The sequence below is a fragment of the Syngnathoides biaculeatus genome, chromosome 19, assembly GCF_019802595.1.
Source record: "Syngnathoides biaculeatus isolate LvHL_M chromosome 19, ASM1980259v1, whole genome shotgun sequence".
NCBI lineage: Eukaryota > Metazoa > Chordata > Actinopteri > Syngnathiformes > Syngnathidae > Syngnathoides > Syngnathoides biaculeatus.
The window spans coordinates 17375364-17399915 of record NC_084658.1 but is presented as its reverse complement, the minus strand read 5'-3'; the positions used below and the strand labels follow the sequence as shown (position 1 = coordinate 17399915).

At 48.8% G+C, this 24552-nt stretch overlaps 3 protein-coding genes across 3 annotated transcripts; 1 reads left to right on the top strand and 2 right to left on the bottom strand.

Moving 5' to 3' along the window:
• Positions 1-87: 87 nt before the first annotated feature.
• LOC133492676 (uncharacterized) lies at positions 88-9256 on the top strand. Its single transcript, XM_061805192.1, has 5 exons — positions 88-550; positions 1020-1180; positions 1846-2049; positions 2697-2878; positions 3482-9256. The coding sequence occupies exons 2-5, from the start codon at positions 1051-1053 to the stop codon at positions 8936-8938; spliced, it is 5973 nt and encodes a 1990-aa protein (XP_061661176.1). The 5' UTR covers positions 88-550; positions 1020-1050; the 3' UTR covers positions 8939-9256.
• Positions 9257-9425: 169 nt separating this feature from the next.
• On the bottom strand, positions 9426-19197 carry LOC133492675 (uncharacterized). Its single transcript, XM_061805191.1, has 6 exons — positions 17848-19197; positions 16819-16972; positions 16494-16654; positions 16219-16425; positions 15961-16142; positions 9426-15614 (listed from the first exon to the last, which is right to left on the bottom strand). Exons 1-6 carry the CDS (start codon positions 17903-17905, stop codon positions 10059-10061), a joined length of 6318 nt encoding a protein of 2105 aa, XP_061661175.1. The 5' UTR covers positions 17906-19197; the 3' UTR covers positions 9426-10058.
• A 1071-nt stretch (positions 19198-20268) lies between these two features.
• Positions 20269-23843, bottom strand: rdh12l (retinol dehydrogenase 12, like). Its single transcript, XM_061805200.1, has 7 exons — positions 23643-23843; positions 23287-23402; positions 22256-22411; positions 22057-22161; positions 21166-21375; positions 20586-20778; positions 20269-20506 (listed from the first exon to the last, which is right to left on the bottom strand). Exons 1-7 carry the CDS (start codon positions 23654-23656, stop codon positions 20404-20406), a joined length of 897 nt encoding a protein of 298 aa, XP_061661184.1. The 5' UTR covers positions 23657-23843; the 3' UTR covers positions 20269-20403.
• Positions 23844-24552: the final 709 nt, after the last annotated feature.

Here is a 24552-nt window from a genome sequence, read left to right as displayed (position 1 = left end):
AAAATGAACAATTTCATGTCATGTTCTTGAAGAAGCATTTAGTGGCTTAACTGTGCTCCAGTGGAGCGAATGAATACCACAATTTGGATTTGAAGAACTGGAGACCACAGAGAAGAATTCCATTTTTCTCTGAGAGGTGGTGGCTGACTGGATGCGCTGTTAGCAGTATGATAAGCTAAAACGTGCAAACTGGGGGAAAAAAAGTGATGTCTGTCATTTTTGAGGTTGTTTTACAAACTGCGCGTGGTGCAGACAAAGTGTACGGAAATACAAACGAAATGTTTTTTCTACAGTTGACAAAAACCGATGGCAGTCAAAAATGGTGGTTAGTAAAAATCCCGCCCTCGCGCTTCAGGTGCATTTGTGCACTTTAACTGTGACTTTAACTGTTTTTAGGTGAAGGCTTGGATCATTTTTGGCGCGTTCTGTTGGAGGGGCAAAACTGCGTCGTGGATATTCCGGCCGAGAGGTTTGACCGAGAATACTGGTTCGATTCCGATGGCAGCGAACCTGGAAAGACTCAAACCACCAAAGCTGCTCTAATAGACGGGTAAGAAGGACTCCTTTGCCCATTTGGTACTACCAATCGGTGCACTGATTGAACATTTCATGTATTGATCCTTTTCATCACCATGAGTCTTCATTGCTGACTGGCTGAGAGAAATCTCAGAATGACATTGTTTTCATTTAAACATATTTGTATTGTTTGACATCCATTTTGACCCACTGTGAAAAAAAATTGTAATGAATGAATGACTTATTTTCATCTTTGTGTTTTTGTCATTGATTAGAATGTGACGTCGCATATTGTGCAACAGATTGAACACAAAGCTCATTTCCATTTGTTGTTGCAACATAGTACCAATTCAAATAAACTATCCCTCTAAAAACCGTGTTATAAAACAGTAGTATGCAGACGCTATACATTATATAGAAAGATTGAAAGATTTTGCCGCCATCTTGTGGCGTGCAGGGGCAGCTCAGCAAGTCGAATGATGAGCGCTGGTTGTCCGTTGCAGGTTGAACGAGTTTGACCACAGATTTTTTGGCATGGCCGAGGCCGAGGCGGACGCGATGGACCCTCAACACAAACTCCTTCTCGAGTGCACGTTCAGGGCCTTGGAGGACGCCGGCATCCCCGTGGAGCGCGTCAGCGGGAGCGCAACCGGAGTTTACATCGGTGATCGCCTCCGCCGGTTCATGTGACCACACACACACACACACAAGATAGATGGATGGATGCAGTCGCTAGCTAACGTGTGGACATGGCTCACATTTTTTCATGGGAAATTACAAGAAATGAAACTTGTCACCGGTGTACACCTCGTATAAAGAAGCGCAAAGTTACTGTACTGTCAAAATTCCCCAGCGTCCAGTAGCAGCAACTCATTAACTGGCTCTGCATTTTTCCTGCCACTTTCGACTTTGTTGACTGAAAAGTGAAGACGCGCAACAGATTGCAAGCTATCAATAGAAAGCGCAGATGTCACCAGAAAAAGGTGATCCTGACTGACCTGAAACGGGAGACTTTTAGTCTGATTTGACTTCAGACAATGGGGGGGGGGGGGGGATGCCTTTTTGCAGCGTGAACGTACACTTCTGGCTTCAACTGCGTAAGATTTGCTTTTGTGACACCTCAAACCATAACACGAGAAAAATAAAACTGAGAAAAGGCTTTAGATAGCAAAGTACCCATTTATGTACAGATGTACAGCTAAAGCCCGGAACAGTATTGCTGTCACTGGAAGTTTCATTTCACCGGGCAAGAGCTTTGTTTGATAAAGGGGGAAAAAAAAAAGAAAAAAAAAACCGCATACATGATGCACTCACGTGACTGTGTCGCAGGTCTGATGAACCGAGACTACGAGATGGTCCGAAGTCGCAGGCCCGACTTCATCAGTCACTACAGTGCCACGGGCACGGCCGCGAGCCTGGCGGCCAACAGGATCTCCTTCGTCTTCAATCTCACCGCGGCCTCCTTCGCCGTGGACAGCGCCTGCTCCTCGTCCCTGGTGGCTGTGCACGTAGCCTGTCAAGCAATAAGACAAGGTATGGATGGATATTGACCTTGTTCTTTTCGTACTGTGGTGCCTTGAGATGCAAGTCTTGGGACTTGCAAGTCGGAGGTTTACTGCGTGTGATGCTCCCCCTGGTCGTCAAGTCATGCAAACCAGAAGGAGTCACAATCAATTTTGATATACATATTGTCTAACATCCATCCATCAATTATCGGAGTGGCCTATCCTCACAAGGGTCGCGGGAACGCCGGAGCCTGTCCCACCCATCTTGTGGCGTGAGACAGCTGGTTGCCAGCCAATCGCAGGCCACATAGAAATAAACAAACTATGTTGTTTTTATTTTATTTTTTTTTTTGGTATTGCTTTGACACCATCTCGTGTCATCCTGGTGCCGAGAAACTATGTTGGCGTTAGTGGATGAGCTTCATTTGTACAGTGGCGTTAAATTGAAAAGCATTGCTTTGCCGCCATCTTTTGGCATCTGTGGGCACTTCGGAACCTTTCGAGTGGGCGGGTCAGTGACTTTTCACAGCTTCGTCCCTGACCTGAGTGACGAGCAGAGGAACAATGTACATTCCAGAAGTGTACTTATACTGAAGAAGTCAAATGAATCAGTGGTTGTGCTTCTTGCGTGATTATTTTGGCGCCAGTCGGTACTCTTTGGGCCTTTCTGACCAGGGGACTGCGAGATGGCGCTGTGCGGAGGCGTCAACTGCATCTTGGAGCCCCGAGGGTTTGTGGCCCTGGGCAAGGCCGGGATGATCTCGCCCGAAGGCACCAGCAAGCCCTTCTCCGGCCGGGCAGACGGCTACGGCAGAGGCGAGGGCTGCGGCGTCGTTCTTCTGAAACCGCTCGAAAAGGTGAGTTTTGAAAAGGGTCCCTTTTTGCATTGCCCGTAAGCGGGAGCGACTCTTAGGAACTTCGTTTCATGTCCTCCGACGGCGCATCAAATTAAAAGAATCATCACGGCCGCGAACACTTGAACAAGACAACGCTACGACGTCAATAAGACGTTGGGAAATCTTGTACCCAAGAGCATCCGTCCATTTTCCAAGCCGCTTATCCTCCAAATACATTTTTAGTGTTTATATCAATGTGCACAATATTTACCAAAGGGGGATGTACACATCATTTGTGGGAGGGGCATTCTATGGCCGGCCACATAAAACCTTAAAAGCAGAGCAGAGTTATTCCGTAACGTGTCATGATTAAGGTGAGTTAACCCTAACGGACCCAGTTCCAAGGCTCCTAATCTAAGATTGTAAGATTTGATAATAAAAGCTCATTCACAGAAGGTGAATTGAGGCGATCTTCACTTGAAATCGTTGGTGTGGCGTTTCCCTGCTTGTACGTCTGGTGGCTGTGTTCCCGAGGAAAGCAAAGACAACCCGGAAGGGTCCAATTGCCTCCACCCTTGCGGAGAGAAAATTTGTCTGAGCGTTTGGTGTTGTGTAATTTTACAGGCATTGCAAGACTGCAACAAAATCTGGGGTATCATCGCCAAAACGGCCGTCAACCAAGACGGACACTCGGTGTCGCCCATCACCAAGCCCTCGTTGCTTCGACAAGAGGAGCTGCTGAAAGGAATATACTCTGAGCTAGACCTCGCCGATGTCCAGTACATCGAGGCTCACGGGACAGGAACCCCTGTCGGAGATCAGACAGAGGCGATGAGCATCTCAAACGTTTTAGCCAAAACCAGATGCGACGGTGCAGATACTCTGCGGATCGGCTCCGTAAAGGGAAACATCGGACACTTAGAATCCGCGGCGGGAGTGGCTGGACTCATCAAAGTGCTCCTCATGATGAAACACCAGACTATCGTTCCGACTGTTTTCTACTCCCAAGACCGTTGTAGCATAGATGCTGAAGTGATGAGGATCAGGATTCCAGCAGAAACTGAAAGGTGGACGACGAATGGATCAGGGAAGCGGGTCGCTGGGATTAACAGCTTTGGCTTTGGAGGCACAAATGCGCACGTAATTGTAAGAGAGTATAAACAGCCCACAAATCCCGCACGGGTCTCAAAAGACGGTCCAAGGCTTTTCGTAGCATCTGCAGCCTCTGAGAAATCCTTGATCCGTTCCCTCACCGATGCCCACAGGCGGCTTCTCGCTGGCCAAGTGGCCGACCTGCAGGCGTTATCATACACCTCGGCCTGCAGGCGGAGCCACTTGAAGCACAAATACCGCAAGGCTATCGTCACGTCGTCCCTCTCGGAGTTGCAGCAGCAGGTGGCGTCCTCGCTGAAAGCAAAAGTGGCCTCGACAAAGACAAAGCCAAACATCGAGGTGGTGTTTGTGTTCTGTGGGAACGGGGTTGCTTTCAGAGGCATGTGCAGCCAGCTCTTAAGCACCATTCCTCTTTTTCAAGACAAGTTGAAGGAGGTGGAGGTTCTCTTTCAGAAGAAGAACCCACACATGCGAATCACTCAGTGGCTTTCTGGAGAATGTGACACGGATGAACCGAGTCGGCCGGATGTCGCCCAGCCTCTTCTTTTCGCTGTTCAGGTCGCCATAGCAGCCCTCCTGAAGCACTGGGGGGTCAAACCCGACACGGTCATGGGCCACTCCTTAGGTGAGGTTGCTGCTGCTCACTGCTCAGGCCTCTTGGCTCTTGAGGACGCCGTGAACGTGGTGTACCAACGCAGCGCGCTTCAAAGCAAGGCCACTGCTGGAAAGATGCTTGTGGTGGGCAACATCCTGGTGGAAAAAGTGCGGAGAATTCTTTGGGACTTCTCGAAGAGTGTTTGCGTGGCTGCCTTCAACAGCCCACAATCTTGCACATTGTCAGGAGACAAAGATGCTATAGATGTTCTCCACGACAAGCTGTACGGGATGTACCGCAATGCCAATATCTTTCTCCAGATCTTAGATGTTCCGGCGGCTTACCACAGTCACCTCATGGATCCTATCCTCGGAGACATTCGGAGTAATTTAGGTTGTCTGGATGTCGACAACATCGAATGCAAGCTATTTTCCACTGTGACAGGAGGCCAGTATGGGCACGGTGAATTTGAAAGTGGGAGCTACTGGGCAAAGAACATCAGGGAACCGGTTTTGTTTGAGGGAACGTTACGTGCCGTTGCGAGAGATAACCTGTCGCTGAGAAATGTGGTCTTTGTGGAGATTGGACCTCGCAGGGCTCTTGAAAGACACATCCACGAGACCCTAGGAACAGATGTTCTTGTTCTTCCCTCTGTTCAACCACCGAAAGAATTTGAAACTCTGTTGTCCACAGTAGGGAAACTATTTGAAGTGGGTGTCAACGTGCGCTGGGAGGAGCTCTACCAAGGTTATAAAACACCACCCACGGTGTTCCCACTCTATCACTTTGACACTACAAAGAAAGAGATGTACTTTGAAGATCTCCGAAAAGGAAATGATTTGTCATTTTCCTCACCACATCCTCTGATATCGCAAGTACGGCAGAACAACAAACAGTACGAGTGCAGTCTCACGGAGAAGACTATGCCGTACCTCTGGGAGCACAAACACAATGGCGTTGCCATTCTGCCCGGCGCCTTCTATGTGGAGCTGGCTTTTGCTTCGTTGTTGGCTGATTTGCACCCGAAGAGGCCCGTGTCCTCTGTCCAGCTCAGTGTGACCTTTCATAATCTGCTCAGCGTGAACAATCACCACTTGAAAGTGAGACTGGCGGACACTGACGGTGTCTTTACAGTAAGCTCTTCTGCTGGCACTCACGCCTCAGGTACCTTCAGGTGCACGGACGGACCGGCAGTTTTTGAGGAACCAAGTATTTGTCCGGCGAGAATCCTTAAAAGATGCAGTTCGATATTCACGACCCAGGAATTTTACTCCATTCTTTCTGGAGCGGGATTTGAATACGGCTCTGTTTTCAAACGGCTGCACGACGTGCATTTTGGAGATGAATTTAAAGAGGCAGTGACAACAATCAAAGTCCCAAAAGAACTCCTTAAGCATCTCTGCGACTATTTCATCCATCCTGTGCTGTTGGACTGTTTTTTTCAAATGACCGCCGTCATAGCTGCGAGGCGTCTCCCAGCCAAGCGGGGCTTCCCCTCGGCTATCGGCAGTGTTGCCATTTCAGGACCGCTGCAAGAGGAGATGCTTATCTACATGCGTGCAACTGCAGAGATGCCAACTTTCATGAAAGTGTGCGGTTGCTTTGCCACCAGAGGTGGGAAAGTATTGGTGGAACTTCAGGAGGTGCAAATTACGTTCTTGGCTGGCAGCTCAGCCGCTTCTCAATCGTTGTTTTTCCACAACGAAATCATTCCCATCCCAAACAAGACGAACTGTGACAGGAAGATTAGAGCTTTAGTTTTCGCAGATAAGCTGGGGATTGCTGAAGGGCTTGGGCCATACTTGCACCCAGAGTCGTGCTCCGTGGAGGACAAAGACCACTGGTCCCCTGGTGATCTTCAAGACCTTGTTCTTGGCAGCAACTTGAGGAACGTTCTCTTCATTTGGGCCGCGGAGGATCTCAGTCACTTATCGCCTCGTAGGACGCTGGACCGCATGGTGGCCTGCTGTGAGTCATTCCGGCAGGTTGTGCTAACTTTGAAGCAGGACCAGCATTCTTGCACTGTGCATGTTATAACTTATAGGTCCACAGAGAGGATGGTCGACTGTGTGAGTTCTGGTTTTGTGCTGTCCGGTATGATGAGAGCTTGTGCAGCAGAGGTACCGGGTATCTCTTTTCAGCTCATCGACCTGATGTCTTTAACGAGAATGGACATTGAGTCTCTCGTTGGTGTCATTCAAACGTGTCAACATTCAGAAGTCATTGTTGGTCAAGGAAAGCTGTGGACAACAAGCATAACGCGCACACCCACAGTGGACAAAGTACAATGTGAGGGTGATAAACTATCAGTCAGAGATTTTGTCCTCCAGACCAGTCATCCTTACCGAGTGGAAGGCTTGACTGCTACGTCCCGTGACTCGAATGATTGCACCATCCCAGATAAATCAGTTGAGGTGCAACTCACAAAGGTGTGTGTCCATTCGTCAGATTACTTCCCTATGACACTCTCGCAGCTAAATTTTGGAAAGACGCTGTACTGGAGCAACCGCACGGCACACCCTCACACGTTGCTGGCTCTCGATTTTAGCGGCATTGTGACCGCTGTTGGGAAAGATGTTCGCGGCTTAAAAGAGGGTGACCGCATCGCGTCAAGTTACCCGGCCGCTACGGCGACGAGGTTTGTCATTCCGGAATCCGTGTGTTATGACACCAAGGAACTTCCATTCCTGGAGGAATGTCCGAGTATGTCATTCTTCATCCTGGCGTGGGAGATACTGCATCGCACTCTTCCCACTGTTAAAGCACGACAACAGAATAAACTGACCATCATCACTCCAGACTTAGCTTCTGCATTTCTGAATGTTTTGGCCATGACGGCAAACAGATCGGGCTGGAATGTGTCCTGTTTGTCCCATTTAACAAAGCAAGATCCAAGTCCCGATCCCTGCCGGGTCTTTGTCTTCCTGCCCCCGTTTGACGACTCGCGGCCGGACTTACGTGATGACGGCCACGAACGACATGCTGTCTTTGTTTGCGGAACACGCCAGTCGTCCCCACGCTGGGAAAATTTGTTTCTGTTCAAGAGCGACTTCCTCCACGTCCGTGTGCTCCACGTGACTCATGTTCTCCAAAGAGGTTACCTCAGAGCCCAAGGTCAGACCATTAAGAAGTGGCTCATGTCACTTGGTTTTAATCGAGTCTCTCTGCCCATTAAAAGGGAGACATTTCCGATCTCAAACACAGAAAAAGCTCAAGCAAACGAATCATATTTTGCCTCCAAGACGGTGCGCCAAGTGGTCTTAGATCAGAGAGCGCCGAACTGCCAATTGTCAGACATTGTGCTGCACAGCAAGCCAAGAGAACTCTTTAAAAAACACTGTACTTACATCGTAACTGGAGGTCTCACCGGTTTAGGTTTTGAGACGGTCAAGTTCATTGCCTGTAACGGCGGCGGTCATGTTGTGACGCTGTCCAGACGCACGCCAACGCAGGAAATAGATTCTCAACTGGATCTCATCCAGAAGAGGTTCAACATCACCGTCATGAACATCCAGTGTGATGTTTCTGCGTCGCAGCAGGTGGCGGAAGCCATCGCAAAAACTGAACAGAGATTGACTCGTTGCCCCATCAAAGGGGTCTTTCACAGCGCTGCGGTGCTCCACGATGCGCCCATAGAAACCATCAACGCGTCCCTCTTGCAGAAGGTACTGCAGCCCAAAGTGAGCGGAGCCTTAAATCTTCACCATGCCACACTTCACATGAAGCTGGACTTCTTTGTGTGCTTCTCTTCCATCTCGTCGATTGTTGGCAACGAGCGGCAGTCCAGCTATGCGGCGGCCAATTCGTTCCTTGACAAATTTTGTCTTTACCGGAGGAACCTCGGCTCGGCCGGACAGTCCATCAACTGGGGTCCTCTGAACCTCGGCCTACTGCTCAACAAAAAATGCATCCAAAACCACCTGGAAGCCAAAGGCATGACAGTCATGGAAGTGGAGGAGATCCACGAAGCTCTTGCCAAGGTTCTTCTCAGCAACAGACCTCAGCAGGTCGTATGCAAGTTCAACTTTCAAAACCCCTCCCTCAGGGAACGACTGTCAGCCTTGGCGGAGGCGGAGCTGAAGGACAAGGGCGGCATTGAGCCCCCAGTTCCGCAGTCGTGTTCCCCACATGAGCGTGTGAGAAGGATCGTCGCTGATGTTGGTAACCTTAGCGAGGACGAGCTGGATAGCGACGCCACGCTGGTTGCGCTGGGTGTGGACTCCATGTTGGCCCTGACACTTCAGAGTAAGATATTCCAAGAGACAAATGTAAATGTAGCGTTGGTCAGCATACTGGACCCAAGCGCAACAGTGGCAACTTTGGAAGGTTTGGTGATCAATAATAATAATAATGTAAGGACCCGTGAGCCATGAGGAACTAGGGTTTGTTTTAGAAAAATAAGAATCAAGTGAACTGCTATATCCTCTTCCCATGTTACGTTTGAAATGTGCTTTTTGAAACAATTTTATCGCACTTTGTCAAATGTGTTGTTTTAAAATGTGCTCTATGGCTGACTCTAGCTTGGAATTGATCAGTTTGGCGCATAAAGCAGTGAAGGGCGAGAGAACACTCAGCTGATCGGGTTGCCACTCACGGCTAGCAACGCGGCTCTTGTGTTGTATTGTGAAGGCATTCAACATGTCTATGATGACAATCATAAGTTTCTTTTCTGTCACATTCTTTAATGGAATTAAAAAGTGCTGGAATTGTATTTTTTTTTTTTTTGCAATGAAGAAAAAAAAAAAACATACAAACAACTATGATACATTAATTTACACCGTCAGCATTTAGCTAACATGTTTTCGAGTCCAAAGTCCGTGTCCACCTCAATGGGATTAGCTGTTCAAATCGTCCATTAGAATTTTGACACGCTCATTTTAATAATCCTCATAAAACGATAAGAACGATCACATTGAGGACACGTGCTTGATGAAAAGCTTTAAAAAAAAAAAAAACAAATGCTGGGATGTCCCCGTTATCGCCACAAATACCTCTGGGACAACAAGATAAACATGCAAACTCCAAATAATATACAACGATGTATGTGCGTCTCCTTCAAGATCTGGTTAATAAAATGTTTACAAAGAAAAAAAAAAAAAAATCAAACAAATTGAAATGTAGACAATGTCGTAAGCAACTTCTTCAGTTAATTTAAGAATTATCTACATTGACTGACACAAATGTATTACACACGCGCACACACAAATATGTATAGATATAGAAACGCAGAAACATTTTTGAGTCTTATCTGCGCTGCCTGGTCCTGATCTGTGGCCTGATGGTTGGGGACACCTCTTAACACAATATGGTACGGTTGTGTTTTACTTCGCAAAACCATATTATAAAAAATGTTGCTGTCTCTTAGGGGGACTGGAACCGATAAGTGGCATTTCCATTCATTTTGATAGGGAAAAGTGATTTGAGGTACGACCATGGAAATGGATTGACATAAACTTGTAATACCACTGTATCTCATATCAACAGTCATCTTGCTTAAAATCTGGTGGAAACGGTGATGGCATCATCATCATCATCATCATCATTTGAGAGACTGTTTGGGTCCGCGGTCCCACCGTTTTGGCCCTCATTCAAGATGGCCACCACAGCGGCTAGCGTGGCATTGGGATCCAAAAGTTTGACCAGCGGCACGTTCACGCCTCGGTCCTGGTAGATGAGGTTCTGCAGCGTCATGGCTTGCATTGAGTCGGTGCCGAGCGACGAGAGCGCCGTGTCGTCTTTCAGTTCGCCGGCGTCCACGCCGATGGTTTTGCTGAGCAGCGAGACCACGTAATCTCTGGCCGGCATCTCCTCTGTGTTTTTACTTTGAGAATTCAACTCTCTGGACTTTTGGAGGGCTTGTTCCACCAGCGCCGAAAGCCGCATGGTAAGGGCGACATTTTGCGAGAGGATGTTAAAGCGGATGTTCCGAAAGTGGAAGCGGCAAATGGCCTGCTGCGGTCGATTGAGCAGCAAGCATTGCTCGAGACTTTTATGGATCTCGGCCACCATCAGCACCATAATCCCCTTGGCCTCCAGGAAGCGATGGTACGACTCTTTGTTCAAGAGGAGTCCGACGTTCAGAGCTCCCCAGTTTATGGACTGGGCGGGCAGGCCGAGCTTGCGCCTGTACTGACAAAACAAGTCCAGGAATGTATTTGCTGCCGCGTAATTGGTTTGTGACGCGTTTCCCAGGAAGGCCGATATGGAGGAGTAACAAACAAAGTAATCCAACTGGCAGCTCAGTGTTGCGCGGTGCAGGTTTAGCACGCCGTTGACTTTGGGCTCGAGAACCTCCTCATAGAGGGCTCTATCAAGGGACTCGATCAGCCCATCACGCAAGACGACCGCGCTGTGAAACACCCCTCGAATTGGATAAGCTCCGAACTTGACTTGTATGTCACGGACGACCCTGTCCACCTGCTCTGACGCTGCAATGTCACACTGCATGCTGACCACGGTGTTGCCGCACTGCTTCTCTATGTTGCGGATCTCCCGCTGCACCTCTTGTGAGGGCTTGCTCCTGGAGAGGCTGATGACAAACCCGCCGCCCTTTTGCGAGATGAACTTCACCGTTTCGAAACCCAGCCCGGTCAAACCGCCTGCCACAATGTACACCGATCTCTTTCGGAAAAGCTGCTTTTTCAAACAATGGAGTGGAATATTTGACGCCGCGGTGGTCTGACATTGTTCCAGTGCCACAATGGCCACTTTCCTTGCGTGGAAGTAGGAGACTGGCTGCGCTGACGGGAAAATGTCGATCTTCTCAGATATGTTAGACTGATAGGTGAAGCTTTCAAGTGAAAACTTCTTGTACACGTTAAAGGTCTTGAGCCAGCGATGAACGTGCGGCCTTCGAGCGCACAGAGATCCTTTTTGCAAGAGAGCCGCAATGTCAATTGTTTGGACATGGACGCTTTCCTTCACGCTCAGGAGCTGATCTTGGGCGAGCGTGTGCTGTGTTTGATATCCAGGAACAAGGACAACATTCTGGACACCAGATAAGCTGCAGACTTCTGCAATCAAGTCTTGGTTGAATGGAGGGAGGATTATGAATGCCTCTATTTGGTTGGCCTCTTTGAAGGAGCAACGTGTTCCAACAATCACGTTCCACTTCAACTGTTGAGAGGCAAGTGTCAAAACCTTCACCAGAGTGGAATCAGGGACAGGAGAAATGATACAGAGATGGTTCTTGGCTTTTGGCAAGACCCTGAACAGGATTTCCCTTGCCAGGACAAAGTAGGAGACACAGGGTGTTGTTTGAAGGAAACGGCAGTTTTTGGTGGCGTAACACACCACCTCTGGAACTCTGACCCTACTGGCTGCCACCGCAGGGTAACAGCAAGCTACGGAATCTCCCGCTTTGAATTTTCGGACATTCTTTCCAACCTTGGTCACGATTCCACTGAAGTCAATCAAGTGTAGCTTGTGGTTCTGCGAGGAGTGTTTGTTCCAGTATAGCGTCTGCCCAAAATTCAGATGTGAAGCACTCACGGGAAAGTAATCTGACGAATGGACACATATTTTAGTGGGACGAATTTCAACTGATGCGTCACTCATTTGCTCTACATCATCATCATATTCATGGCGAACGGCACTCAGGCGGCACATTTTAAAAGCATCCCCAGTCTGAAGGACGCAAGGTTCAGATGTGTTGGACACAAAAGCGCCTTCACAATTGTCAGTCGGTTCAGGAGGGGTACGCACGATGGAAGGTTTCAGAATTACACCGTCTTTAATCACCAGTTCTGGGTATTTGCTGCAAGGATAATCTCGAAGGACCTCCGACAGAGCCGCGACGTCCTTGGCACTGACGGAGCCGATGTCCACCAGCTGAAATGAGAGTTCAGCTATTTCTGCAGCAAACGACCTCGTCATGCCGACAATGGCAAAGCCTGGATTTACGTGATCAACTGTGAGTTCGGATGAACAATAGGTTACTGCCCGGATGGAGTTGGAGAAGTGAATTCGCTTGAGCTCGAGGACTACCTGGCGGAAAATTTCACAGCAACTTGACAGATTTTTCAGGACAATGTCAGGCGTGAGGGAGTTAAGGTTTTCTTTGCCCCACAAGAACAAGACCTGATCAAAGTTCCCAATGTCTGTTATCTTGAGCTTTGCCAAGAGAGATGGAAAGCCTTGACTCAAAATGTCTGTGGCATTTGCGAACGAAATGTACTGAGAGCACAAGTCCAAGTGGGGCTGGAGGCCTTTTGTAATCCCTAGTTCGTCCGAAAAGACCAAAGCCTTTGGAGGTGGATCGTTTGTGATCCCCTCTGGGATGACACTAAAGTCGTTATGGTAAAAGTATTCCTCAACCACATGAGAGCGACTCCCAAGGTACTTGATGAGCACATGCTTAACTTCGACCAAGGTGCGACCATGTCGATCAGCAAGGCATCCACAGACCTCAAAGTGGTCTGCGCCAACATCGGTTGCCCTCAAGTAGACGATCGTCTCATTTTGCAACGGCTCTAACACGCTCAAAGTTCCGATCTTGGCAGGAAATCCCGGTCTCCCGGCAAAAATGTGCTCTACTGTGACTGGGAGGAGCTGCATGAGGAAGTCCAGCACTACTGGATGAACGCAGTAGTCGTACAACTGAGACCGTAGTCCCTGTGGAACTGTGACCAGGGCATAAGCTTCTTTCAGGTCTTCCCCATAGTGTACGTTTGCTTTATTTGTGAAGACATCTCCATACTGAAAGCCTCCTTGGGCGAGATAACCATAAAATTCCTGATAGGTCACAACAGATGTGCATCTTTTGTAAATGCTGTCCAGGTCAATGCACTGCTCTTCGACCGGGCGCTCTTTCTTGAAGGCAACCGTCCCTGTTGCGTACGTGGCTGATGAGGAGAAGACTGTGAAACTAGCTTCGTTCTCCTTTTGCTCGAGTTCCACCTTCATCTCTGGGGGGTTTGGAGTTAAGACAAATGGGCTGTGAAAACTGACACTGAGCTCCAGTGAGCCGAGAGGGACCTTGGGTTTGGCGCAGGCCATGAATGCGGCTAAACCCAACTCGGCATAGAAGGCCCCGGGGATGATGGGTACTTTGTTGTGTCGGTGTTCTTTCAGGTAGAACGTGGACTCGGACATCAAATCGCAGCTGAAAGTGTTCCCCTTGTTTCCTGTGGCACAGAGCACGGGGTGACTACTCGCTACGTTTTTCTGCGCCCCTTTGATGATGACATCCCTGTCTGAGCAATCGAACTGATATCTCGGAAAAGGCAGCGGCGGTGCCTCATAGCCTGCGTAAAAGACGTTCCAGTCGACGCGGACGCCGAGCTCAAACAGCTTCGAAGTGACGGACAAGAGTGTCTCGTGGTTTTTTTCTGGCTGCAGGGAAGCTATGACAGCGATCTCATTGCCCAGAGTTTCCGTGATGTTCCTCTGGAGGGCTCGTCTTGGACCGATTTCCAAAAAGACCACACCTCGCTTTCCCTGACCAGCTGATTTGATTGCCTGCTCGAAAGCGACGGGCTCACGCACATTTCTAGCCCAATAATCACCTGAGCAGAAATCCCCGCTCTGTGCCTCCTTTCCGGTTACCGTTGAGAATAACTGGACGCTTGGCTCGTTCCCCTCCAAGAAGCCGATAGCCTCCCTAATTTTGGGAAGAATCGGATCCATCATATGGCTGTGATAAGCAGCGGGGACCTCGAGGATGCGGATGAAGAGGTTGTCACTGTTAGCTGTGCTTCTCAGCGTTGCCTGAAGCCTCTCGATTGAATCGGCATCGCCTGACAGGGTGCAGGACTGCGGACTGTTAAAAGCAGCGAGACAAACTTTCCCAGAGTATTGAGGGAGAAGAGCTGTGACCTCTGATACGGCCATATTGCTAATCACCAGCATCTTTCCGCCGGCCGCTTGGGCCTGCAGAACGCTGCGGAAGTGGACGACTCTGAGGGCGTCCCGCAGGGACAGGAGGCCCGAGCAGTGAGCTGCCGCCACCTCGCCAACAGAGTGTCCCAGCATGGCATCCGCTTTGACGCCCCAGTGTCCGAGCAGAGTGACGATACCCACCTGCAGAGCAAAGAGGAGAGGCTGGACCACGTCCGGAGCGTTGTAGTCGCTCGGTCCGCTCTCGCTCTCGAGTGTGTCCTGGATATCGAGGCTGCCCAGTTGCTGATAAAGTTGGGAAATCTCCTGAATTTTGTCTCTGAAGACCGGCTCGTGTCGGAGCAGCTCCTTGCCCATGCCGTGGTAAGTGACGCCATTACCGCAGAAGACAAACACTAACTTTGGATCCGGGAGCGATGGGCTTATTGCGTTTTTGGCCACGGCCGCCTGGAGTTTCTCTTTAAGGTCATCTATGGATGAAACCAGGAAGGCCCGTCGGTATTTGTGTTTGAGATGGCTCCTCCTGCATGCTGCCGTGTACAATAGACAATTGAGATCCACGTTGTTCTCCAGACGTCTGACGGTGTCTTCCAGCATGAGAGAGAGAGATTTTGTCGAATTTGCCGACAGGACAAAATATTTCATCTTCCTGCTATCGTTCACGTCTGCTCTATGTGACTGCTTGTACTGGGTGACAAGAGCGTGAGCGTTTGTACCCCCGAAGCCGAAATTGTTGACTCCGGCAACCAGCCCTCCGCTTGCTTCCCACTTTTCGACCTCTTTGGGTAAATGCATGTTCAGAGCCCGGAAGTCTACGCTCGCCGTCTCCTCCGAGAAGAACAGCGAAGGAACGATGGTCTCGTGCTTCATCATGAGGAGCACCTTGATGAGTCCGGCCACCCCGGCGGCAGATTCCGTGTGTCCGATGTTGCTCTTCACCGAGCCAATTCGCAGAATCTCCGCACCGGAAGTTCGGACTTTGGCGATGACGTTTGCGAGGCTCGCCGCCTCCGTCGGGTCTCCGACCGGCGTTCCGGTGCCGTGAGCCTCGATGTACTGGACGTTAGCGAAGTCACTCTTGGAGTAGATCGTCCGAAGAAGCTCCTCCTGCTGAGTCATGGATGGCTTGGTGATTGGCGACACAGAGTGGCCGTCCTGGTTGACGGCAGTCTTGTTGATGATGCCCCAAATATGATCCTGGTCTTGTAAGGCCTGTCGAGGTGAAGCAAGGATACAATGAAACTGATGGTGCCAGTGCCAGGACAAATCAATCTCTACGCTTCAAGCCCGTCATCACTTGGATTGAACAAGTCCGAAATCAAGTCATACAATTTTGTTCAGTCACAACATGTGCACTCTTTGCACATGAGCAGTTTTGCGCTCAGCTTCTCTACTTGGGTCATGAATGCAGATTTTCACGTCATTCAAGTCAAAGTCAAGTCGAGTCTTTCATTGGTTGTAGTGACGTCCGAAAGTCCTAAAATTGGCAGCTTAACGCTGACTCGAGCCAAGTCGTGCGAATGGAGTCTCCCACCTCTGGAAAGTACTGCAACCTCACCTTGCTCAGTGGTTTGAGGAGAACCACACCACACCCTTCCCCTCTGCCGTAACCGTCGGCCCCGCTCGAGAAAGGCTTACTGGTCCCGTCTGGAGCGATCATCTTGGCCTTGCTGAGGGCCACGAAGACTCTGGGCTCGATGATGCTGTTGACGCCGCCGCACAGCGCCATTTCGCAGTCGCCTGACAAGACGGCACGCGAGCGAGTTCCTTTTTAGAAACCGGTTTCTCAAGAGGGCCTCGAGCTAGGTTGGGGCACCTTGTTTGATGGCCTGGCACGCCAGATGGAGCGCCACCAGGGAGGACGAGCAGGCGCAGTCGATGGCCAGCGACGGCCCGGTGAAGTGGAAGACGTACGACACTCTGTTAGCGGCGATGCTCATGGCCAAGCCCGTCCCGGTCCAGTGGTTGATGACGCTGGGGTGCACGTGCGCCGCGTTGGTTTCGTAGTCTCGGTTCATCAGGCCTACGGAGGAGGAGTCCATCAATCTCTTGTCGTCGTGGTCACCTGGAAACGACGTAGGTGACTTTTACCGAAATACACTCCGGTTCTGGTCCCGCTCGCCTTCTCCACGGGAATGCCGGCGTTCTCCAGAGCTCGGTAGACGCACTGAAGGAGCTGCTTCTGCTGAGGGTCCATTTGTTCCACTTCACTGTCGCTGATGCCGAACAACTTGTGGTCGAACTGGTTGAAACTGCAAACATTGCGGTGGGGGAAGTAGGCCGAGCCGTGCGGTGAGTCACCGAGAGCAGCGCTTCTCAAACTTCTGACACCCAAGTCTTACTCTAAGTTACTCTAACGTGAAAGTGAGGTGAGGCCCGGCCCGGCCCGGCCCGGCCCGGCGTTGAGATGTCGTACCCGTCGATGAGGGCGGCCTTGGCCGTGCGGGACTTGCCCGGCTTGCCGTCGTCGGCGTCGTACCAGGCGCTTAGGTCGAACCTCTCCTTGGGAATCGGAACCGAACAGTTCTGACCGCTTACCAGAACCTTCCAGAAGTTTTCCAGCCCCTCCCCTGCATGGATGGAAAAGACGTTGCGACCTTACAATTTCTAGTATTTAGCACCGTATTAATAATCTGGTCAATTTTGATTGACATTGTGAATTGAAATTGTGTATTTACAATTTCACATGTTACCTGTTACTAAATTAAAACAAATGAAAAAAGTAAGCGAAGATGAGTTTGAATTTCAAAAAAAAAAATGAATAAAACAAAAACAAATGTATTCTTCTGGGATGACATTGAAACAAGAATTCATAAAATGGAGTCTGAACATTAAAGTAAAGAATGAAGATTGAATGACGTGCAAATATTGGAAAATATTTTTTCAAGAAATGGTGAATTTCCACCGTGAATCGACGCGTGGTCGCCAAAAGGGAAAAGAAGCCCGTTTCTTCGTCCTCTCGACATTGCGAAGAATTGAAACTTGAACTACTAGAGAAGAAAGTTGAATTATATTTTCACGACAACCACATCAAATCTAGGGAGTAATGTGCAAAATAAAAAATGAGGGATGGAGTGGCACCTTTTTGCTCTCTGGCAGAACCGCAATTCGCGCGAAATGTTCCTTGAAAATCCATTTTCGGATAAATGTCATCTACACTTCATGGTGCATTTTAATCTTGTATGATCCAAAACGTTTTTGAGTTGTATTGAAATCAAAAATGTAAAATGGACGAGCCCGACAATTTGGTTTATTCTCAACTTCAGGTTGTACTCTTAAAGTAACGACATCATAAATAGTGAATCCTTCAAATGGGTCCGTTCTTGTTTTCGTCTCAAAACTGCACCACGACTCTCAATTTTCATGTCATTTTTTTCTTTTGCAGCCCCTGCGTGGTTTGTGAAATTCCGCGAAGGGGACGAATGATATTTTGAAAATCAGTTACCGCCTGGGAAGTTGCAGCCGACGCCCACGACGGCGACGGCGTCTCCCGCCCGCTCCATCTTCGCTCGGCGCAAGCAATCAAAAACCAGTCCTCAGTCCTCGGGGCGCCTCATCCTCACACGGTCAAAGTGAACGGCGGCGGCGGCGCGCCGGCATCTTTATAGGCCGCCGCTCATCAAACATTAATGACGGCCTGTGTAGACATCGCCGTGGCGACCGAGGGACGCGCCTTCCCGAAGCCTCGCAGGTGACGATGGCGGACGGTTTAATGAGTAAATCAATCTGTTATCCAACACGCCCAATTTCGAGTGAGGCTTCTCCAACTTTCTTTTTCTCTGCCTGCTGATACGGCGGAACCTCGCATGTTTGCGCTTCCACACGTGCGGATTTCTCTTCACAGATTGTTTTTGTCCTCAATCGTTCGCACTTGGCCGGGGGGAAGCAGTCCTGCGAAAAAAAAAAAAACCTATTCAAGAATTTGAGGGGCAGATTCATTTTAGGATTTATTGGAACATTTTCGCTGGCCGTCGACTAAAACGAAAAGACGACGGCAAGCGCCACCTTGCTCGCTTTCCAGTCAATATTTCCGTCCATCCGTGGAAAAAGCAGGACAACCGAGACGTGTGGCGACCGCCGCGCTCAGCGCTGAAGCCGGTCCGAGGCACGACTGACTTGGGAGCGGACATTTGAGATGCGTGAAGAGGTGGCAGCAAACGCAACTCAACTGGACCGAGCTAGAACTGGTCTAGGGTTCTTCCAAAAAGAGGCTTTGAGCTAACTGCAAGGTCGTCCCTCCCGTCACGCCATCTGGGCCTGGTTCTTGTCCTGGTGTCTCTTCGGCATCCGTGCAGTCGCAAGAACTGTTTTTGTTGATACTTGAGTCCAACGTGCCTCCAAAGCGGACTCGAATTGTGTGAGATGCAGAAGAATTTCATGCGTTGAGCGCATCAGATGCACTTTCACTTTTTTCTGTGTGGGAGTGCTGGGGGAAAAAAAATAAAAAATTTTCAACAGACACTAATGTTAAAATTAGTTTGGTTTTTTTTTTTTCCCAGCATGACGCAACCCATGAAATTCTAATGAACTTATTTTCCATCCATTTCCTTCTCAGATAACACGCAAAGGCGACATCACGCATTGGAACATTTAGCAACAATTGTTTTATTACGCATTTGGAAGGACGATACACGACTAAACAGTTTTGCACTGAATAATCTTTTTATGGCCTTTCGAGACGCACGTGTAATGACTGTGATGTCCTCTAACGGCCCCTCGACGGGAAGATGACCGCTGATAAAAAAAAGACGAGATGCCGAGTCAGCGCAGATTAAATGATCGCACATTAAAAACACGGGAGAAATTATAGACAACTAATAAAAGATTTTTAAAAAAAGTTCCAAATGTATTTTCAATCTGCCCCAGCAGAGAAATTGATTGGTTTGTTTTTTTGAATCTCGGCAGAGGTGTACCTAATGATGTGTCCCACAGGTGAAGAGTTCAAAGTTCAACAAGATGAGAGAAACAGATTGAAGGTAAATATGCGCTCCATTGGTAGTATATGCGAATGAGGTACTGTACTTTATGAGCAGAATATTTTCAGTACACAAAGGGCAACATTTGCTCCGCGTGTCCAGTCTTGGCGCTGGGGGCCGCCTTCCTGGCTCTTGCCGCATTTTTGGGTGTCGTCTTGGGTCTGATGACATCAAAGTGTCAACAGCTTGATGAAAATGGCTCTTGAAATCATATTTTGAATTCAAGAAGGACATTTGGGGGGGGGGGGGGCGGGTTTGGTGTGTTGTTTTTGTTATGTCCAAGTGCAGCTCTTTCCATCAATAATTTACTGCGACCAATCGTCGTCGGCTGTCTCGGGGCCACATTTTGCCAAATGAAAGCTATGAAAAGTGACATTTTTGAATTTCTTGCTTCGTTCCGGACCGAACGTGTGAAACTGAAGGGAGGTGGGATTGTGTTGTTGACGAAATTTCAATTTTCAATTCATTTTTAGTGAAAAACTGGTGGCACTGCAATTTGTAAGAATGAAGGCGGGAATGGCTGACTCAGGCTTTTGGGAATCGTATGCCGTTAAAAAAAAAGGGTGCAGTAATTCTGGAACATTCCCGCAATATGTAACATCTGAGAAGTAGCAACCGCAAAACGTTTGGATTATTCATACATATATTCAAAGTGGATATACCGCCGCAACTCATACAGTAATGTGTGGTAGCGCTGCTGCACATTTTATTCCTTGTAATGTGTTTCAATGTTTTGTCAATTTTGTTTCAGGCGAGGGAGTGTTAATTTGACCACAAAACCAACGACAGCACACACACAAAATATCACAAGACGGCATATGTGCAAAAAATGAACGACGAGGGAACGGCGCCAGCGGGAGGGTCGTGAAAGCCAACAAGTAAGTGACAGATTTGTCTTTGTATTATTTATTAAGTCCATATTTCCGGGTGTGGAAACACAAGCAGATACAGAAGAACCAAACGTTCAGAACAAAGCTGACAGGAAAATGACCAAAAGCTGCGTTTGAAAAATTAGCAAAGCGACGTCAATCCCACGTGATGTCGAGCAGCCGACAGCTGAGCTCCCACAACTTCTGCGCCAGCTCGTCGTCCTTCCCCGCCGCCGAGCAGTTTGCGGGCGCGCAGTCGCTGCGGCGGAAGACAAAAGCGGGCGTGAGCGCCCCGGGCGACCCGACCCACCCGCCCTCACCCCCGACCCTCGGCGAACCTGTAATAGCCGCCGCTCACGTCGGCGAGCGAGGGCTCGACGGCGCAGTAGACGGTGGTGCGGGCGCCCTGCGCCGACGTCTTGGTGAAGGGGCTGGCCAACTTGACGAAGAAGCGCTGAGGCCCGTTCAGGTGGCGCCACAAGTCCGTCTGGACCACGCCCGGGTGCAGCGAGTAGGCCGTCACGCCCGTGCCTGCCGCACACACGTGCAAAAGTGGCAAAAAGGAAACGCGGCCGCCGGAGGCGCTTAGAAAAAAGGTCCAGGTCTTCGTTTGAGACCAGGACTCGGGTTTTTAAGTTGAGCTTTCAAGCCTGCGGTAGGGTTTCAGACGGGGGCTTGGGTGTCGAATTGGGCTTTACGAGATAACGTGGCTTTGGACTAAGCGCCTGGGTTACGGTCTCAAATGAGGGATTCGGGGTAGGTTCACGTTTCATGGTTAATGTCTAGGCTTTCAAATTAGACAGGGTTAGGATTTGAAGCCTGGGTCGAGATCACAATCAAGTCACGGTTTCAAGTCCAGGTCTGGGTTGAAAGCATGAAAGCCCCTTTGTGGGTTTACGAGCAAAAGCGGGCGCCCACCTTGCGTCCGTTTGGCAAGCGCGCGTGTAAACAGCACGTTAGCGAGCTTGCTCTGCGCGTACGCTTTGTTCTTGTCGTACGCGCGCTCGCTGTTGATGTCGTCCAAGTTGATGGAGCCCCAAGAGTGAGCCATGGAGGACACCGTCACCACGCGCGCCGGACTGGAGCGCTTCAACAGGTCCAGCAGGAGGAAAGTCAACAGGAAGTGGCCTGCCAAAAAAAAAACCCAACAAAAAGGACAACTTGGCGGGGGGGGGGGGGGGGTCAGGTCTTCAAACTGGGGTGTGGGGGTTCAAGGCTGGGACAGGATTTCAAAAAAGGGCGATGGTTAAAGCCACTGTTAAAGAGTTAAAAAAAAAAAAAAAAGTTCTGAAACAGGATTACAACTTTTAAGATTTGAAACACAAGAAAGTAGAGATGAAGAAGCGTTACTTCCCGTGGCCACACACACACTCCTAAACTGAAGTGAACCCTTCGTCTTATCTGGCTGAATAATAACCAACAGCGATATCGTACAAATAATAAAGTGTGACATAACGTAAATAAGAATCATAAAAGCGGGCGTGCGGGTGGTGTCATAAAAGTTAACCTTGGCGTATGCTCGTTGCGCCGCCTGAAGACGCACGAGCTAGCCTGATGCTAACAGCGAGTGGCTTGACCACAGTTCTGATGCCAGAATGTTAAAAGTATGGAATTTCATTTTAGAAATCTCCAGCCGCCCCCCCCCCAAAAAAAAAAAACAATACATATAAAACAAGGGTTTTAAACCACAGCTTCAAAGTAGGTTTTTGAAACAAGATTTCAAAATGGAATGTTGAAATCTGAAACGCGTGGGAACCCTTTTTGGCGTCCGAGATTCAGTCCATTCCGCAGCGGCGCGTCGTGGTTTACCCAAATGATTGACGCCCATCTGCAACTCAAAGCCGTCAGCCGTTTTGCCGTACGGGCACGCCATGACGCCCGCGTTGTTGATCAGGATGTTCAGTACGGGCTCCCCTGAAAAAAAAAAAACATAGATGACAAAGGCTTGGCAAATTCAAGAGCAGCCGGCACGCATCCCTGAGGGACGCCGTTTGAAAGCTTCTCCTACCTTCATTGACGGCCCGCGCGAACTCTCGGATGGATTTGGTGTCGGACAGGTCCAGTTTCATGCAGACCACGTTTTGGTTGAGCGAGCGCTCCTTCACCTCTTTGATGGCCGCCTGAGCCTTCTCCATGTCGCGGCACGCCATGATGATCCGGGCGCCTGCGCGTGCACACGCCAAAAGATCCGGATGCAAAAGTCAAAGTCCGTCAACATATTGAGAGTTTCCGGATGAGATGTACTCTGTAACGCTTAACCATCCAATCATCATCATCTGAGCCGCTTATCCTCACTGGGGTCGCAGTTAATTGTCCGATATCTCCGTGTGGAATTTCTAAACTTTGAAAAGGTTCACAGGTCGCGTGTGAACTCAAAAGTCCGATTGGGAAAACGGGGTAAAACAACGGGATCAGGGAAGCATTGAAAGCTGTGCAGAAAATGCTTCAAAAAAAAAAAAAAAGTTAAAAAAACGCCCCGCCCCTTTAAGTGGGATCATTTTTATGGGAATCAGTGACGAAATACCGAGGAACAAGTTGGTACTGTTCCGGTTTTCGCTCGTAAGAAAAACGCAAAGGTGGAGGGCGCCCCCTGGTGACGAACCTCAACTAGTTGAACTTTTCATAATTGTGGTTGAGTTTGTCGCGTCATCATGACAGATCTTCCTCATACTTTGACCAATCAACAGAGAAGAAAACACAAATAATGTTGACTAAAATAATAAATATTGTAAATAATGATACAATTTTAATGCCAAGATAGGAAACTACTAAAATACCGCTAACAAAATTAAAACTGAACTAAAATGTACAAATATATATATATATTTAAATGTTCACTGAGAAAAATGATGAAAGTTTTTTTTAAAATATATTTTGGGGCGGTGAGATTGTCAAAGTTAGTTTGCTAATCTTGACACGCGGGTGCGTACACACACACACACACACACACACACACACACAGAGAGAGAGAAGAAGACCAATAAGAAGGTGTGTTGTTGTTTTGTTTTTGGTTTGTTTTTTTTTCGTCACCACTCCGACCTCTCGTGGCCAGGTCGGCCGCCGCCTCCAAGCCGATGCCGGTGTTGGCCCCGGTGATGAGCACCGTCTTGCCGTGCAGCTTCTCGGCGCTGGTCCACGGAGAGCGGAAGACATTCCTGAGCGGCCACAACACAAAAAAGTTGAGCAACCGGCCACGGCAAACTGACTCAACCGGCAAAGTGGCTCCGAGGACGCTCAAAATGGCGTCCAAACTTGTGCAAAACGCACAGGAATGGAAGCAAAACTCTTATGATGATGCTGGCACGCCGCCTGCGTACATCACTTGAAAGTTTGACAATTAGACAAAAACAAAACATTACAGCACGATTTCCAACTTGAGCTCTCAACTTGCTCACCTTAAAGCCTCCATTTCTCTTCAATTTTTCCCCAAGTCAGCGGGAAAACAAGCAAATCGATTTAAAAAAAAAAGAAAACAGCAAAACTGATGAAAAAAAAAAAATCTCCTTTTGTCGCTTTAAACGTCAAAACCCGCGACGCCCAACTGGCAACCCGAAATTGGCCAACTCACGTTCCAGCCAATTAGCGGCAGTTGAAGGGCCTTGCTCAAAGGTGATTGGCTACATCGGGTCACGTGCGGTGAGCCTCGTCGAGGATGCGCTCGATTCGGAACAAACCGTGCCGACACCATTTTTCTCCTCGAAAGCGTGCAAATGCAGAACTCCAAGAGGTAAATTGCCAGTGTCAAAAGTTTATCCGTTTACAGTTTAAGTGAGGTCAACAGCAGTTAGCTAACAAACAAAATCATTCACGAACACGAAAACGCTGAAAATGACCGACTCACATTTCGCCCAATCGGCGACCGGGGTCACGCCCTCTGATCAATTTGATTTGTTGGATTGATCACATTGGTCCGGCCCTTGCTTTAAAGGGTACACTCGATTTGTACCGAGACGATATTTTCCTTGAAAATGTTTTGATAACATCGAATGTTATGAGGCATAGTATAATAGAGTAAACTACGGGAGATAAATTAGCTTTCGATATTGTCGTGAATGCATGTTTATGTTTAGGTGAGGGGATATGATTAGAGTTCGCTTGAAACATGCGAAAGAGTTGTGCCGAAATTCTTCAACTCTGATTTTAGCCAATCGGTGGCAGGTTTATCACCTCTGAACGAACTTGATTGGTTAGAACGGATCACTAGGCCCGCCTCGCTCAGTAGTGCATTCGGTTTGGGTCAAAAGTCACGAAAACGACATTTCTTCGCCTGGAATGATGCTGAAGGATTTGCGGCTTTTGCCTGTA